The sequence below is a fragment of the Desarmillaria tabescens genome (assembly GCF_030435595.1).
Source record: "Desarmillaria tabescens strain CCBAS 213 chromosome Unknown EV420scaffold_26, whole genome shotgun sequence".
NCBI classification, from domain to species: domain Eukaryota; kingdom Fungi; phylum Basidiomycota; class Agaricomycetes; order Agaricales; family Physalacriaceae; genus Desarmillaria; species Desarmillaria tabescens.
The window spans coordinates 522,599-538,765 of record NW_026848325.1 but is presented as its reverse complement, the minus strand read 5'-3'; the positions used below and the strand labels follow the sequence as shown (position 1 = coordinate 538,765).

At 47.6% G+C, this 16,167-nt stretch overlaps 5 protein-coding genes across 5 annotated transcripts; all 5 read left to right on the top strand.

Moving 5' to 3' along the window:
• Positions 1 to 1,003: 1,003 nt before the first annotated feature.
• Positions 1,004 to 3,524, top strand: EV420DRAFT_1765739 (cytochrome P450; the record flags this gene model as incomplete). The annotated part of the gene is made up of 15 exons (XM_060480837.1): positions 1,004 to 1,139; positions 1,195 to 1,295; positions 1,352 to 1,487; positions 1,535 to 1,632; positions 1,684 to 1,777; positions 1,837 to 1,909; positions 1,964 to 2,196; positions 2,246 to 2,312; positions 2,364 to 2,550; positions 2,619 to 2,785; positions 2,841 to 2,942; positions 3,002 to 3,012; positions 3,068 to 3,092; positions 3,154 to 3,165; positions 3,219 to 3,524. The coding sequence occupies 15 exons, from the start codon at positions 1,004 to 1,006 to the stop codon at positions 3,394 to 3,396; spliced, it is 1,620 nt and encodes a 539-aa protein (XP_060328856.1). The 3' UTR covers positions 3,397 to 3,524.
• Positions 3,525 to 4,263: 739 nt separating this feature from the next.
• EV420DRAFT_1481575 (uncharacterized protein) lies at positions 4,264 to 5,411 on the top strand (the record flags this gene model as incomplete). The annotated part of the gene is made up of 6 exons (XM_060469781.1): positions 4,264 to 4,348; positions 4,386 to 4,431; positions 4,480 to 4,627; positions 4,862 to 5,003; positions 5,057 to 5,219; positions 5,381 to 5,411. The coding sequence occupies 6 exons, from the start codon at positions 4,264 to 4,266 to the stop codon at positions 5,409 to 5,411; spliced, it is 615 nt and encodes a 204-aa protein (XP_060328855.1).
• A 1,296-nt stretch (positions 5,412 to 6,707) lies between these two features.
• EV420DRAFT_1311023 (cytochrome P450) lies at positions 6,708 to 9,366 on the top strand (the record flags this gene model as incomplete). The annotated part of the gene is made up of 15 exons (XM_060468567.1): positions 6,708 to 6,859; positions 6,900 to 6,999; positions 7,056 to 7,191; positions 7,239 to 7,336; positions 7,388 to 7,481; positions 7,541 to 7,613; positions 7,668 to 7,900; positions 7,951 to 8,017; positions 8,069 to 8,255; positions 8,317 to 8,483; positions 8,539 to 8,640; positions 8,700 to 8,710; positions 8,766 to 8,790; positions 8,852 to 8,863; positions 8,914 to 9,366. The coding sequence occupies 15 exons, from the start codon at positions 6,708 to 6,710 to the stop codon at positions 9,089 to 9,091; spliced, it is 1,635 nt and encodes a 544-aa protein (XP_060328854.1). The 3' UTR covers positions 9,092 to 9,366.
• A 1,078-nt stretch (positions 9,367 to 10,444) lies between these two features.
• Positions 10,445 to 11,336, top strand: EV420DRAFT_595840 (uncharacterized protein). The gene is made up of 4 exons (XM_060482745.1): positions 10,445 to 10,613; positions 10,670 to 10,700; positions 10,746 to 11,181; positions 11,236 to 11,336. Exons 1-3 carry the CDS (start codon positions 10,608 to 10,610, stop codon positions 11,165 to 11,167), a joined length of 459 nt encoding a protein of 152 aa, XP_060328853.1. The 5' UTR covers positions 10,445 to 10,607; the 3' UTR covers positions 11,168 to 11,181; positions 11,236 to 11,336.
• Positions 11,337 to 12,470: 1,134 nt separating this feature from the next.
• Positions 12,471 to 14,852, top strand: EV420DRAFT_1481573 (cytochrome P450; the record flags this gene model as incomplete). Its single annotated transcript, XM_060469780.1, has 15 exons — positions 12,471 to 12,603; positions 12,659 to 12,759; positions 12,817 to 12,952; positions 13,084 to 13,098; positions 13,157 to 13,243; positions 13,300 to 13,372; positions 13,424 to 13,656; positions 13,706 to 13,772; positions 13,895 to 14,015; positions 14,078 to 14,244; positions 14,270 to 14,401; positions 14,461 to 14,471; positions 14,527 to 14,551; positions 14,613 to 14,624; positions 14,675 to 14,852. 15 exons carry the CDS (start codon positions 12,471 to 12,473, stop codon positions 14,850 to 14,852), a joined length of 1,491 nt encoding a protein of 496 aa, XP_060328852.1.
• Positions 14,853 to 16,167: the final 1,315 nt, after the last annotated feature.

Below are 16,167 nucleotides of genomic sequence, written 5' to 3'. Positions count from 1 at the left end.
ACTGTCCATAAAAGCTTCAGAAAGCAACTCTTTTGCCTCGCCTTGAGAATGAAGGCAGTCTTGTTCCGTTCGGGGGTCTCATTCTTGTCCAGTCGAAGGCAGTACATTGTGCATCGACATCCGCGCTAAAGGAACATTGAGATCAGTCGGTCGAGGTGAGATGGCTCGCGTTATTCCTATATCAGACGTTAACTCGGCAAATGCTAGGACGGGCCCCGCCTCATTGCTAATACCTCAGACAAATTGGGCTCGTTGTTCCTTGATTACCCTATCCGACGTCACTGATCCTTGTCGTGGCTAGGTAGCCCTTGATGTTCCTAGCTGGATTTCTCACTGGGCTTCAGCTACTAACAGATATGAGAGGGCCGTAGACGCAAAAAGGCACATTTATGGGAAAAATTTCCCCTATTATATCTTGATATTCTTTCATGCATTGGCCCTAATTAGCGCCAACTTCAGTATGGCTGAACTTCTAGTGAGAAGTACCTCGTTTTCACTGGTCATATGCTACAATGCCAGGGGCACTGCTCAAATCCCCGCGGAGAGCGGTTCACTTCATGTTGCAAGGTCTTGTAACGATCTAACTAGGATCAGTTTTGGTCGAAAAGATCATTCTCAGGGTTGATTATTATGTGATTATACGTGCCATTACTGTGCCCGTCTTATGCAGGTTCTTTCCGAGCCACGGGCCATGGGCCACGGCGTCGGAAGAACCCGTGACTGCTTTTCTTACCTGGTTGAACCGTTTTTTAGAAGCCCTTACACCTAGCTAAGTTATTCATTGGCTATTCTCTCATGGGTTCATCGTATGCAATGCACTGGGTTGGCGAATCCCTTGACCGAGGTCCAATTACTCAACGTACCATTTTGTTGCAAATTCTCGCTTGGCCGACTTCGTCTTCACCGAACTCGAGGACTTCTTTACGATAGGCCCAACTGGGTTCGGATATAAAAGGCCGCTCTGAATGATGTCCTATGGAGAACATTGTTTAAGTTGTCCATCATGCAGCAGACCTCCTACTATTTCGTCCTTCCTACAGTCGCAATTCTTCTTACCTTTGTGTTGTTTCTACGCTCGAAGGCACGCAAATCTTCGGTACAGAGGATTCGTGGACCTCCTAGTCCTTCATTTCTCTTGGGTTTGCTTGCCTTGGCTCCGTCGTCCAAATTGTATTCTGAATGACTTTCCATCAGGTCATGAATACCTCTTGTTTAATCGCCAACATGTAGGCGACATGGAAATGAAGTGGTGTCAAGAATACGGGGCTGTATACAACACCAAGGGTTGTTTCGGGGTTGGTCGCTCTTGTCCATCTAAAGCTTTTATTAACGACTCTGACGTTTGACGCAGCAAGACATTTTGTCCATCGCCGATCCCAAGGCATTGCAGTACATTTTTCATTCATCTGGATACCGATTCCCAAAGACACAAGACTCCTACCATGCTCTACAGGCTTTCATGGGACAGGGCTTAGTTAGTGTGGATGGTATGATAAATGACTTTACGAGAATCTTCTGCTGATAGCAGTTTTAGGTGAAATCCACCGACGCCAGCGGAAAATCCTCGGTCCCGCCTTTGCGACATCTCAACTCCGACTCTTTTTGACTGTCTTTCAGACATCTGCAGTGAAGGTGCGGTAGATGCACGGGGATTCGTGACGTTGGCTAACCCTGATATCCTAGCTTACAGAGAAGATTAGCGAGCGTGTTGGGGATGCCAAAGTGCTCAATGTGCTTGAATGGACGGGCAAGGCTGCACTAGATATCATTGGCATTAGTATGATTTCGTCTTGCCAACCTCATAATCGACAAACTGATGAACGCTTTGATATCTAGCCTCTTTCAGATATCAATTCAACTCACTGGGCGATGGAAACACTGAGTTGATGAAGGCGGTCAATAATATCTTGTACGCAGTGCATACTCTATTTGTGATATATTTCGTCCACTCACCTCCGAACAGTAGCGAAGCTCTGAGCTCGCCGACATCCCTAGAGCTTCTGTATCTAGCGCTTTGGCGTCTACTTCCCAGTTGGCTGCTTAAGCCGCTCGAATGGCTACCCAATCGAGAGATTATGCGACTGAACTTCTTTAAAAACGTCGCAATGAAAGTATCTAGACCCATTTTCGAGAAACAGCTGAAAGAAGTGGCCGGTGATGTCAATCCAGCTGAGAAGGATGTCGTTAATGTTCTTGGTACGCGATATGGCTTTTGTCATTGCACGTCTTGCTCACGTCAGCTCAGCGATGTCTCATCTCAACGATGATGCGAAGAAGAAGATGAGCGACATCGAAATCGATTCTCAGCTAGCGTAAGCCGCCTTTACTCTGCGCGAGTTCTATTCGTTGACTGAATTCAACAGGACGTTCATCCTAGCCGGTCACGACACGACTGCGAATGCCATGGCTTGGCTTCTCTATGAGCTAAGTCTTCACCCAAAGGATCAAGTAAAGATCCGAGAGGAGATTGCGCAAACCAAAGCAAATGCTCCGGGAGCGCTTACCTCGGATGATTATGATTCAATGACTTGGCTGAATGCTTGTATTAAAGTGGGTTTCTTGTTGTGTGACATGAATCATATAGAGGCCGCTCGACGTTAATATATGGATTACTATAGGAATCTCTCCGTCTTCACCCCCTGGTGCATGTCCTATTTCGTGAATCAGCCCAGGATGACGTCCTGCCCCTCTCCCAACCTATCGCCACCTCGGACGGCAAATTGTGTTCACAGATTCCTATTTGCAAGGGCCAGGTCGTTATGACTGCTTTGTATTCCTATAATCGGTGTGTGGTTTTTCTCTTTCGCTAAGGCAGGGTTACTGATTGGGGTCGGTACCAGGCTTCCGTTGGTCTGGGGTGATGATGCCGAGGAATGGAATCCTAGTCGATTCCTTGACGGTCGGGATGCTAAACAAGTATCTCTTGGAGTCTACGCGAATTTGTACGATCTTGTCCGTTTTGTGTGTATTGCCTACTGATGTTACTGCGATCCCATGATAGGCTGACATTCAGTAAGCACTAATATTCTCTCGTTGACACTCATTGTTAATTATTTTAATATTCTAGGTGCTGGTATTCGTGGATGTATTGGGTACGTACCTTGAGTACCACGCGTAATGGCTCATATCTGACCTATGTATTCATGTCTGCAGCTGGCGATTTGCGTACGTACAGATCATCTTATCGCAGTCTCTGAGCTCTGATTGCTTTACTTTAGTGTCATGGAATTGCAGTCTGTGGTCACGGAACTCCTGAGTAACTTCGATTTCAGCATGCCGAAGGGAGCTCCGAGATTACAGCATGGTCCCGCCGGTGTGACTTTGGGCCCCATCGTCCCCGGAAAGGCAGAAGAGGGACCACAAATCCCGTTACTTGTAACTGCGCTCAACAGGTAGGTCTAGAAGAGGATGGGCTACAGTGCCGGTGTTTTAGACATCAGAGTATTTTTCGTGGGACTCTACATCAATGATTTCAACTTGTTTATATATTATGGAGGACGTATACGGTAGACAGATTACTACTCATTAACGAATGCTTTTCCATTTTGATAGTATGAGCTATTCGAACTGGAATAGAGGGCCCCGTCTTGACCATTACGAGGCCGATAGCTAAATTATAGTCAGAAACGAATGCGGCATGTTGGATACACACTCTGTCAAAGAAATGAGGAGTGAATCAGAGTGATTGGACCATCTGAACAAGTAACCGGACTGATGTAGACCGGTCGATACGCGTCATGTATGGCTGTAATACCCACAATAAACCCCTAAAACATAAACATACGTATCTAGGAGCACAGCGGGCGCGTAGAGCAGGGGACAGCAAGGGGACAGACGACGCGACATTAATGAGAGCAGCCTGAGATTCCAAATTTGGATGCGCGCCATGATGCCAGATATCGGCCATCACTTTTTTCAAGCACCGCTTGTACAGGATCGTTAAGTCTGGTTTGCGAGACCAGGCCCGAGCACCCTTTATTATCTACAATCTTCCATGGCCTCCGACTATAATGGCCCAGAACAAGAGCCAACAGAAAGGACAGCAGTCTACCACATCATTTTTCGCAAGAAGAAGGATCTTCTTCCCTTCTTACTTTGACATTGACGACGATGACGCTCTCATTGCTCAATCACCGCTACGAAACCTGCCATGCCAGACGCGCCGTATTTGATCTATTAACGATATCCCAGTCATTTTCTCCGACATGGTCAGCGAGGAACCCATATCAAGTAGGTCGCCGACTGTGTCTCTGGACGTAAACTATGCCTCGCGATGATGGGATCTGGCACTTAATACCCTCTTCGGGCTCTCGAACTCATCTAGAAGTCACTCCTGGAGCAGCATGGCGTCAGTTTTGAGGTTGAGCGCTGAGCTTTTCAAACAGGCGAAGCCCCTTCTTTCGTGATGCCTGAGTTGGGTGATGCTGAAGCGTTCGTTCTATCGTCTCGGATAACAATTGGATACTAATTAAACTGTAGTCACACCGTGTATGGCACATGTGCATCAGCATCGGTACCAGGCGACGTTGGTCTCTTAGTGACTGGTCCATCGCGTGTCGACTACTCCGATCCCAATAGCAGCAAGCAGGATACTAACGCGAACGGCGACTCCAGACTACGTTCGGTGGTATGCTGCCCTGCCACTGGTTGTCATTCTCGAGAACGTATGTTCCTCCCCATGGCCTCGGGTGCAAAGAAGTTTGAAGCACATGGATACCGCACCTTTTGCCATGTCGACACTAAACAGTGCTATATTCCCCATCTGCGTACCGGAGTTCGTCTCATCCTAGTCGACGGGAAGAAATCTGCTTAGTATTCCTTTTTGTCGGCTTTTGACGATCCTCGTATACATCGCGCGTAGCAAATCTCGTGCAGGAGAGCTATAACGCCCTTGATTGGTGCACAGGACGAACCGATTAAAGTCGCCGCGAGTCTCGGTATCAGCACACAAATTTTGAAGAGCGTCAGGGATCGAAAACGTCCTCTTGCGAGTTGGGATGAAGGTATTGCTACAACTTTTTCTCCAGCTCTTATTATTCAATCAATCCACTGTTAGGTGGCTTCCGGAAAGCGTCTGGACAGCCTGCGGATGCCGAGATACGTCGATTGCTGGCAAGTTTGCTTGTGCTGGGTGCTTGCTATGCAGCGACTGGGATTTCGCTCTTCCTCATCACTGTCAAAAAGTGGCGGGAGAAGGGGACCGGGTACCATCGTGGGATGTGCGTTTGGGTGTTACTGGTAGCGACTTGAAAACAAAATGACCTTTTCACGTTTGCGAGTGTCGGTCGCCAACTCTGATGTCCCCGAATTCGAATGTGATATTTCCTGGGTTTATACACTGCTTGAACACTGTGGTTGCCATGAACGGGGTGCTACATAGGAGAAAGGCTACCGGTGCTGTGGATGCTTAACACCGCCGGTCATTCCCATTGAATATCCGACGTTCCAGTCATCATCTCCAGCGCCAGTCTTTGAAATGCATTCAAGTAAATGCACCTCATCCATCGCTTGCAGATCCTGTCGGTGTTTCAAGTGAAGGTGATGGAGAGCAACAGGATTGTTCATCCTGGGACATTGGTAAAAGACTATCAATAAACGCCTTTTTCACCCCGCCTTGATAGTGAAGACAGTCTTGCTCCGTCCATAGGTGATTTTTTTTTGCCTGGTCGAGGCAGTACAGTGTGCATCGACACCTGCGCCGAAGAAACGTTGGGAAGGGTCAGTCGAGGTAAGACAGCTTACCTGTTCATTGCGCAATGCCGACGTTTGTCCAACATTAGGGATAGTAAGAAATCCCTTAGCGGCATGGGGGCTAACAAATTGACGAGAATCGCATGCGGCCAACAGGTACAAGGCAGGAATATTCAAAGAAGGAACCACCTGCTTTTTCGGGTGAGTCGGTGATCAATTCTTCGCTGTTTCAAGACCCTGACTGACATACTGTTATCTCAGTCTGCTGATTTCGCCTCACGTCAATACCTCCGCTGTCGTTAGCTGCAGACAATTGCTAAGTTCCTGGACAATGAAATGGACCGTGCCTTCGAATGCCAGGCACTTAATTCGTCAAAAGGGCAAAATCATAGGCAATTTTTACATCACATCTCGATATTTTTGCATTCCTAGGCTCTGATTCGCCGACCAACTTCTAGTATGGTGGAACTTCTAATGAGAAATAGATATTTTTAACTGATCATATTGCTACAAGGGGGCGTTGCTCAAATCGTCGCAGAGAGCGGCTCAGTTCGCGTTGCAGGATCTTACAGACCATCTGACCAGAATTCCTGTTCATGAAAAAGAACATTCTGAGAATTAATCATGTGATGTATGTGCCATTAATGTGCCCATCTTATGCAGGTTCTTCCCGTGTCACCGCGTCCAAGTCGGAAGAACCCATGGCCCGACAGATAAACGGTTTGACTAGTTTCTTACCTCATTGAACCGTTTTTTAGAAGCCCTTACGTCTAGCCAACTTATTCATCGGCCACTCTCGTGTGCGTTTGTCTTATGCAATGCACTGGGTTGGTGAATCCCGCAGTTCCCTTGACTGAGGTCCAATTATTCAACGGGCCATTTTGCTCAAGTGCTCACTCAGCCAACTTTGTCTTCGCCGAACTCGAGGACTTCTTTACGACAGGCCCAACTGGGCTGACATATAAAAGGCCACTCTTAACGATGTCCTATGCAGAACATTATTCAAGTTGTCCATCATGCAGCAGACCTCATACTATTTCGTCCTTCCTACAGTCACAATTCTTCTTACCTTCGTGCTATTTCTACGCTCGAAGGGACGTCGATCTTCGGTACAGAGGATTCGTGGACCTCCAAGTCCTTCATTTCTCTTAGGTCTGCTCGCCTTGACGTTGCCGTCTGAACTGTATTCTGAATGACTTTCTGTCAAGCCATGAATACCTCTTGCGTAATCGCCAACACGTAGGTGATATGGAGACGAAGTGGTGTCAAGAATACGGGGCTGTGTACCGCACTAAGGGTTGTTTCGGGGTTGGTCGTTCTTGTCATCGAAAGCTATCTTTACTAGGGATTGACATTTGGCGCAGCAAGACATCTTGTCTGTCGTTGACCCCAAGGCATTGCAGTACATTTTTCATTCATCTGGATACCGATTCCCAAAGACACAAGACGTCTACCATTCCCTACATGCCTTCATGGGACAGGGCTTAGTTAGTGTGGACGGTATGTCAAATGGTTCTATGAGAATCTTCTGCTGATAGCAGTTTTAGGTGAAATCCACCGACGCCAGCGGAAAATCCTCGGTCCCGCCTTTGCGACATCTCAACTCCGACTCTTTTTGACTGTCTTTCAGACGTCTGCAGTGAAGGTGCGGTAGATGCACGGGGATTCGTGACGTTGGCTAACCCTGATATCCTAGCTTACAGAGAAGATTAGCGAGCGTGTTGGGGATGCCAAAGTGCTCAATGTGCTTGAATGGACGGGCAAGGCTGCACTAGATATCATTGGCATTAGTATGATTTCGTCTTGCCAACTTCATGATCATCAAACTGATGAACGGTTTGTTATTTAGCCTCTTTCAGATATCAATTCAATTCACTGGGCGATGGAAACACTGAGTTGATGAAGGCGGTCAATAATATCTTGTACGCAGTACATACTTTATTTGTGATATATTTCGTCCACTCACCTCCGAGCAGTAGTGATGCAGCGAGTTCGCCGACATCCCTGGAGCTTCTGTATTCCGCACTCTGGCGCCGACTTCCCGGTTGGCTGCTTGTGCCACTCGAGTGGCTACCCAATCGAGAGACTAAGCGACTGAGTTTCTTCAGAAAAGTTGCGATGAAGGTATCAAGACCGATCTTCGAGAAACAGCTGAAAGAAGTGGCCGGTGATGTCAATCCAGCTGAGAAGGACATCGTTAATGTTCTCGGTATGTGACATGGATGTCACCATTGCAGCTCTTACTTAACGTCGGCTCAGCGATGTCTCATCTCAATGATGATGCAAAGAAGAAGATGAGCGATATAGAAATCGACTCTCAGCTGGCGTAAGCTGCCTTTACTCTGCGCGAGTTCTATTAGTTGACTTGGTATAACAGGACGTTCATCCTAACCGGTCACGACACGACTGCGAACACCATGGCTTGGCTTCTCTACGAGCTAAGTCTTCATCCTGAGGACCAAGTAAAGATACGCAAGGAGATTGTGCAAGCCAAAGCAAATGCTCCGGGAGCGCTTACCTCGGATGATTATGATTCGATGGTTTGGCTGAACGCCTGTATTAAAGTAAGTCACTCGTTGTGTGATATGACAGAAGCCGCTCGACGTTAATGTATGGACACTATAGGAAGCCCTCCGTCTCCACCCTCTGGTACATAGCTTATTTCGTGAATCAGCCCAGGATGACGTCCTGCCTCTCGCCCAACCCATCACCACTTCGGATGGCAAATTGTGTTCGCAGATTCCTATTTGCAAGGGCCAGGTCGTCATGACTTCTCTGTATTCCTATAATCGGTGTGTAGCTTTTCTCTTTTGCTAAGGCAGAGTTAATGATTGGGGATGGTACCAGGCTTCCGTCGGTCTGGGGTGATGATGCCGAGGAGTGGAATCCTAGTCGATTCCTTGACGGTCGGGATGCCAAGCAAATCTCTCTCGGAGTCTATGCAAATCTGTACGATCTCGTCCGTTTTGTGTATTTCGCCTACTGATGTTACCGTGATTCCATGACAGGCTGACATTCAGTAAGCGGCAATATCCTCTCATCAATAGCCACTGTTAATTATCTTACTACTCTAGGTGCTGGTATTCGTGGATGCATTGGGTACGTACCTTGAGTACCGCGGGTAATGGTTCATATCTGACCTACATTTTTGCATCTGCAGCTGGCGATTTTCGTACGTATTGGTCATCTTATCGCAGTCTCCGAGCTCTGATTGCTTTACAGTGTCATGGAATTGCAATCGGTGGTCACAGAACTCTTGAGTAACTTCGAGTTCAGTATGCCGAAGGGAGCTCCGAGATTACAGCATGGTCCCGCCGGTATGGCATTGGGACCCAACGTTCCAGGCAAAGTAGAGGAAGGACCGCAAATCCCGTTGCTTGTAACCGCACTTAACAAGTAGGTCTGCGAGAGCATGGGCTACAGCGTCAGGGATTCAGAAAGCAAGGGGGGGTCGAGCAATAATCCAATCGTGCACATGCATTTCTGTCTTCATAATGTCCTATCAATCACAGGAAATGGCACCTCAATGCCATCAATCGTTCACTGTATTGATCTCCAAGTCTCTGATATTTGCGCGATTATGAAGAAGGTATTCATGGTCTAAGAAAAGACAGTTTAGCACGAGTATGCTTGCGCTATTAAATCTGACCTAGTAGACGGGAGGGGCAGGGAGAGCTTTATAGTTTGCACATGACGGATCGCCTGAAGCGCGACAGAAACGAAGTCAAGGCATATACAACGAGAGGGAAGGAGACGAGGGAACGTAAGATGAGCTGTATATTTTCGTAGGCGTAAGTGATGATGATGAAGTAGGATTAAAACCGCTCCTCTCGTATGAAAGTGTCGGCCGGTTTCGCGAAAGATTTGTCTATCATGGAACAGAAGAAAACTGAGCAAAAGCGACGACTTGACGGTCCCGATATTATAGTGTCAGGAACATTCCGCAGAGGGCAATCTGAGTTAGTTGTAGGAGGGCGATTTTTGACATACATGGGCTGGTGAAGACTGTTATTCAGAATTGTCATCGATGCCTATTTCATTTATTCGGATTTATTATTAGTGAAGTGTGACCGGAGAATCATAACGAGGCACATCCGAGCGAAGTTCAATGTCACTAAGTAGATGCTGATTCTCTTGAGGTTCAAACGTTCATGATCGATTACGGACGATACTCCACGTGTTTTGACACGTCATCTGTGAATGTAATGTCCATAATATATTCATAAAACACAACTTATGCGTCTGGGAGTGCTATGAACGTGTAGAGCAAGAGACAGACGACGCGACAAGTTGGTGAGAGCAGAAGGCTGCCGGATTCCCGTTTTGGACGCGCACGCGCATGATGCCGGATGCCGGCCATCACCTTTTTCAAGTAGCGCTCATCCCCTCTGATTAGAATCATTATTCAGGCTCTATATCTGTGAACGACTCATCTTCATACAGATCGTTGTGTCTGGTTACGAGACTAGACCCGAGCACCACCCTCTACAGTCTTCCCTGGCCTCCTACTATATTAGCCAAGGGCAAGAGCCAACCGAAAGGACAGCGGTCTACCACGTCATTTTTCTGTCGCAAACAGGATGTCGATGACCCTTCTTACGTCAACATGGACTACGACACTCTCATCGCTACTAAATCTGCCACCCCTGACGCGTTGGATTTGTGATCTATTCATGATATACTAGCCATTTTCTCCGATATCGTCCCCAAATCAAGCAGGTTGCTGGCCATCATGTCTCTGGACGTAAATAGCACGTTCCGACGAGGGCTCTGGCACTGGATCCCCTCACCAGGCTTTCGAACTTATCTAGAATTCACTAGTCACGCCTGGAGCGTCATGACGTCACTTTTAACAATGAGCATGCAAGGGCGAACCTTTCAAACAGGCGTACATTGAAGCAACTTTCACTTTCGTGATGTCTGTGAGCTGGGTGGTTCTATCGTCTTGGATAATATTTGAATACTAATTAAACTGCAGTCACATGGCGACGTTGATCTCTTAGTTGCCGGTACGTTGTGTGTCGACTACTCCAATCTCAATAACGACGAGCAAGATATTCAAGATGCGAACGTTGAATCTGGATGTACGTTCCGCAGCATAATGTCCCGGGTTACCAGCTATAGCCCGGCCATTGTCATTCTCGAGAACGTATGTTCTGGGTGCAAGAGAAGTTTCCACGGACACAGCACGACCTTTTCCCGTGTCGATATCAAACAGTGCTATATTCCCCATATGCGTACCAGAATACATCTGATCGCAGTCAACAAGAAGAACTCTGCTATTCCCGACGAGTGGAAGGACTGCGTTACAATCAAGCTCGGGCGGCCCAGTGGATCCTCCACTTTGGACGCCTTTTTGTTGGCTTCTGACCATTCTCGTATACATCATGCGCGCCAAAAGCTTATGCAGGAGGGTCATAATGCCCTTCATCGACGCACGGGACGGACCAATTGGAGTCTCAGCATCGACAAGTAAGAATTAAGGAGGTTGTAAGCGCCTTCTTACGAGTTGGGATGAAGATATTGATACGATTTTCCCCCCAGCTCCTAATATTCAATCAATCCACTGTTAGGTGACTTCCACAAACATCCGGATTTCGCTTGGGGAGACTGAGACATCGAGCAAGCAGAAAGGGTTTGAATGCGAGACGCGACGAAAGGTAGCGACTCTTCGTACAAGACGTAGGTCCCTTCCCCCAAAGCGAAAGGCCTCCATAGGCAAGTTTGGAATCGTTCTCAGAACGTCAATTGTACCATAAGTTACAATGAAGTCGGAATCTGCCTATGACTCGCTCCCTTCATGATCTCGTACGCTACCAAACGTGGTTGTTTTAAAGGCTTTGTCGACACAGGGTCTTCCCGTGGATCAGCTACTCTCAACGCGTGAAACGGAGGATGAATTAGAGATTCAGCAGGCATTGTCATTTCCACGACAGTCGTCGGATCATTGGCTGCACTCATCTTCTCAAGGCGGGGAGCGATTCGGAGAGCGACGAGTCAAAGTGAGGCATCCAGATGGATGTCAGGACTCCGGCATAAGACAGTCGCCCTGCTGAAGATGTTGTTGTGGAGGACCGCATTGGAGAGGTGAAGATAAGCTCGTCGAAAGGCCCCTCGACCTTTCTGTGACGGGCAATCAGTCACCGGTCGACCTTTTGAAGGATGCAGAAGCGATTTTCCGTCACATCTCGATATCCTTTCATTCACAGGCCCCGATTCACCGACAAACTTCTAGTATGGTGGGACCTTTGATAAGAAATAGACATTTTTAACTGATCATATGCTACAAGGGAGCATTACGCAAATCGTCCGGCGGTTCGCATCGCACCATCTCTCAAGCCATCTGACCAAAATTCCTGTTCGTGGAAAAGAACATTCTGAGAGTTAATCATGTGATGTATGTCAATGCGCCATTACTGTGCCCATCTTACGCAGATTCTTCCCGAGCCACGGCGTCGGAAGAACCCATAGCTTGACAAACAAGTGGTTTGACTGGTTTTCTTACTTGGCTGAACCGTTTCTAGTAGGAGTTCTTACGTCTTTCCGACATACATCGGCTTTTCTCGTGCGTTGATTTTATAGGATGCCCTGAGTTGGTGCATCCCGCGGTACCCTTGACCGTGTCCGATTACTCGACGGGCCATCTTGCTGAAGTTTGCATCCAGCCGACTTCGTTTTCACGAAATTCGAGAACTACTTCGCTACGGGCTCAATTGGATCCACTTATAAAGGCCATTCATAATGATATCCTCTGAAGAACATCGTCTAAGTTGTACATCATGCAGTCCACCTCGTACTACGTCTTCCCTGCCGTCGCAATTCTTCTTACCTTCGTGCTATTTCTACGCTCGAAGGGTCGCAGATCTTTGGTACAGAGGATTCGTGGACCTCTAAGTCCTTCATTTCTCTTAGGTTTGCTTGCCTTGGCTCCGTCATTCGAACTGTTTTCTGAATGACTTTCTATCAGGTCATGAATACCTCTTGCGTAATCGCCAACATGTAGGGGATATGGAAACACAGTGGTGTCAAGAATACGGGGCTGTATACCGCACTAAGGGCTGTTTCGGGGTTCGTCGCTCTTGTCCTTCCAAAGCTATCTTTACTAGGGACTGACATTTGACGTAGCAAAACATTTTGTCTGTCGCTGACCCCAAGGCATTGCAGTATATTTTTCATTCATCTGGATACCGATTTCGCAAGACAAGAGACTCCTACCGTGCCCTACAGGCTATGGCGGGACAAGGCTTAGTTGGTGTGGACGGTATGCCATATGATTCCGTGTCACCTCGTCCGCTAATGGCATTTTTAGGTGATATCCACCGACGCCAGCGGAAAATCCTTAGTCCCTCTTTTTCAACATCGCAACTCCGACTCTTTCTGACCGTCTTTCAGGCATCGGCAATGAAGGTGCGGTAGATACAGGGAGTTTCATTACTTTAGCTCACTCGGTTACCATAGCTTACAGAGAAGATCAGCGAGCGTGTTGGGGATGCCAAAGAGCTCAATATGCTTGAATGGGGAGCCAAGACTACACTGGATATTATAGGCATCAGTATGATTTCGTCTTACCAACCTCATGATCGTCAAAGTCATGAACGATTTGTGTAGCCTCTTTCCGATATCAGTTCAATTCACTCGGCGATGGAAACACCAAGTTGATGGCGGCGGTCAATAATCTTTTGTACGCAACATATTCTATTTGTAACATATCTGTTCACTCACCTCCGAACAGTAGTGAAGCTGCTAGGTCGCCGACATCACTGGAGCTTCTGTATCCCGCTCTCTGGCGCCTACTCCCCGGTTGGCTGCTTATACCACTCGGGTGGATACCCAGTCGACAGATTTCGAGACTGAATTTCTTTAAAAACGTCGCGATGAAGGTATCTAGGCCCATCTTCGAGAAACAGCTGAAAGAAGTGGCTGGCGATGTCGATCCGGCAGAGAAGGACATCGTTAATGTTCTCGGTATGTGACATGAATTTCACCATTGCATCTCTTCCTTACGTTGGCTCAGCGATATCTTATCTCAATGATGATGTGAAGAAGAAGATGAGTGATATAGAAATCGACTCTCAGTTAGCGTAAGTTCCCTTTACTGTATGCTACTTCTACCTGTTGACTGAATTCAACAGAACATTCATCCTAACTGGTCACGACACGACTGCAAATGCCATGGCTTGGCTTGGCTTCTCTACGAGCTAAGTCTTCACCCAGAAGATCAACGAAAGATACGTGAGGAGATCACGCAAATCAAAGCAAACACCCCGGGAACGCTTACCTCGGATGATTATGATTCAATGCTTTGGCTTAACGCGTCTATTAAAGTAGGTTTCTTGTTGTGTGATATGACAGAAACTACCCGATGTTAATATATGGACTATCATAGGAGGCTCTCCGTCTCCACCCCCTAGCATATGGCCTATTTCGTGAATCATCCCAAGATGACGTCCTGCCCCTCGCCCAACCTATCACCACCTCGGACGGCCAATTGTGTTCACAAATTCCTATTCGCAAGGGGCAGGTCATCCTGACTTCTGTGTATTCCTACAATCGGTATGTAGTTTTGCTCTTTCGCTAGGGCAGGGCTCCTGATTGGGGATGCTACTAGGCTTCCATCGGTCTGGGGTGATGATGCCGAAGAGTGGAATCCTAGTCGATTCCTCGACAATCGGGACACTAAGCAATTGTCTGTTGGAGTCTATGCGAACCTGTACGATCTTATCCGTTTTGTGTATTTCGCCTACTGATGTTGCCACAATCCCATGATAGGCTGACATTCAGTAAGCAGTAATATTCTCTCATCGATAGCCATTGTTAATTATTTTACTATTCTAGGTGCTGGTATTCGTGGATGTATTGGGTAAGTGCCTTGAGCACCGCCGGTAATGCCTCATATCTGACCTATGTATTTGTGTCTGCAGCTGGCGATTTGCGTACGTACGGATCATCTTATCGCATTATCCGGGCTCTGATTGCTTTACAGTGTCATGGAGCTGCAATCTGTGGTGACAGAACTCTTGAGTAACTTCGAGTTCAGCATGCCGAAGGGAGCTCCGAGATTACAGCATGGTCCGGCAGGTCAGACTTTGGGCCCCATCGTCCTAGGCAAGGCAGAGGAAGGACCGCAAATCCCGTTGCTTGTAACTCCGCTCAATAGGTAGGCCTGTACGAGGATGGGCTACAGCGTCAGTGACTTAGAAAGCAGGATGATTTGGCGGGGAGCTCGAGCAATAAATCAATCGTATTCCATTCTGTTAGTACATTATAAAACGTATACTGCAGTCAATCAATCGATATGCACGCGTGCACTTCTGTTCTGATAATGTTCTATCAACGACAAGAAATGGTACCTTAACTCCATAAATTGTCCACTATGTTGTCGCAATATTTACGGGAGCTGCAATATTTTGAATTTTTTGAATATGAACTTCACAATCTTTTATAGGCGAAGAGGAGAAGCAGGGATCTTGACGTAGACCTCCATAAAACGTTGAAAAATCCTTCCGGGTGCTTCGGGCCGATGAGTAATGCAGCCGAAAGTGGCAATTTTCTCTTTGAACGCTGACGTCGACCTCCCAACACCCACGATACCACCATGTTGCATACCATCTCACCACGAGACCCGTCACCACCTCCATTCCATCACCTACCTAGTCTCATTACCGACGTCTTTCATTTGCTGCTATAAACTACGGCGGTGTCCTTTGCGAAGAGTCTCACCTGCTTCCTGGTGTTCAGCCGTTACGACCACAGGCGGCCTCCTTTGCGAAGGATTTCACCTGTGCGCTGATGCTCTGTTGTTACGTCCGCAGATGAAGTCCTTTCCCAAGGATCTCGTCTGTGCAGTGGTTATGTCCACAGGGGGGGGGTCCTTACGAAGGCTTTTCCCTGTGCAGTGGTTACGTCCACAGGGGGGTTCCTTACGAAGGGGGCCCCCGAAGTTATTGAAAACTCATCGACTCAAGAGAGCTGGTGTGATCGGGAGGATCGGGAAGACCGACCGGAGGACGACGACGAGGTCCTCATCAATCTCGGTGCACAGTCATGTTCTCTTCCACCTTCCTTGAGCGCTTGAGCCCTGATCTCCACCTACCACCTGTTGCCTCTATTACCTCTGCCACAGCGAAAAAAGGAAAGGCCGCTCAAAAGCGAAAACTGTCTTCCTTCGGTTCTGATGAAATTGCTACTCCTTCTACTTCCTATAGTCCGGCAAGCAATACACGTTTCATTGCGCGGTCACACTGAAACTGCCTTTGTCGCCGCCGGTTGTGAAGCCGTCGTCCTCAGCTGCACCGCAGAAGAAGAAACGCAAGAAGGATTCCATCTCCTCTGATCCGTCAACAGTGACTCTGGCAACAGCACCATCTGCTCCAATTCTCTTCACCTTCTCTCTCCAACCGCGGAATGGGCTTCCCTTTTGGCAGACCTACATTCCCAAACAGAAATGCAACTCGACTCTCTTCGTGACCAAGTTCA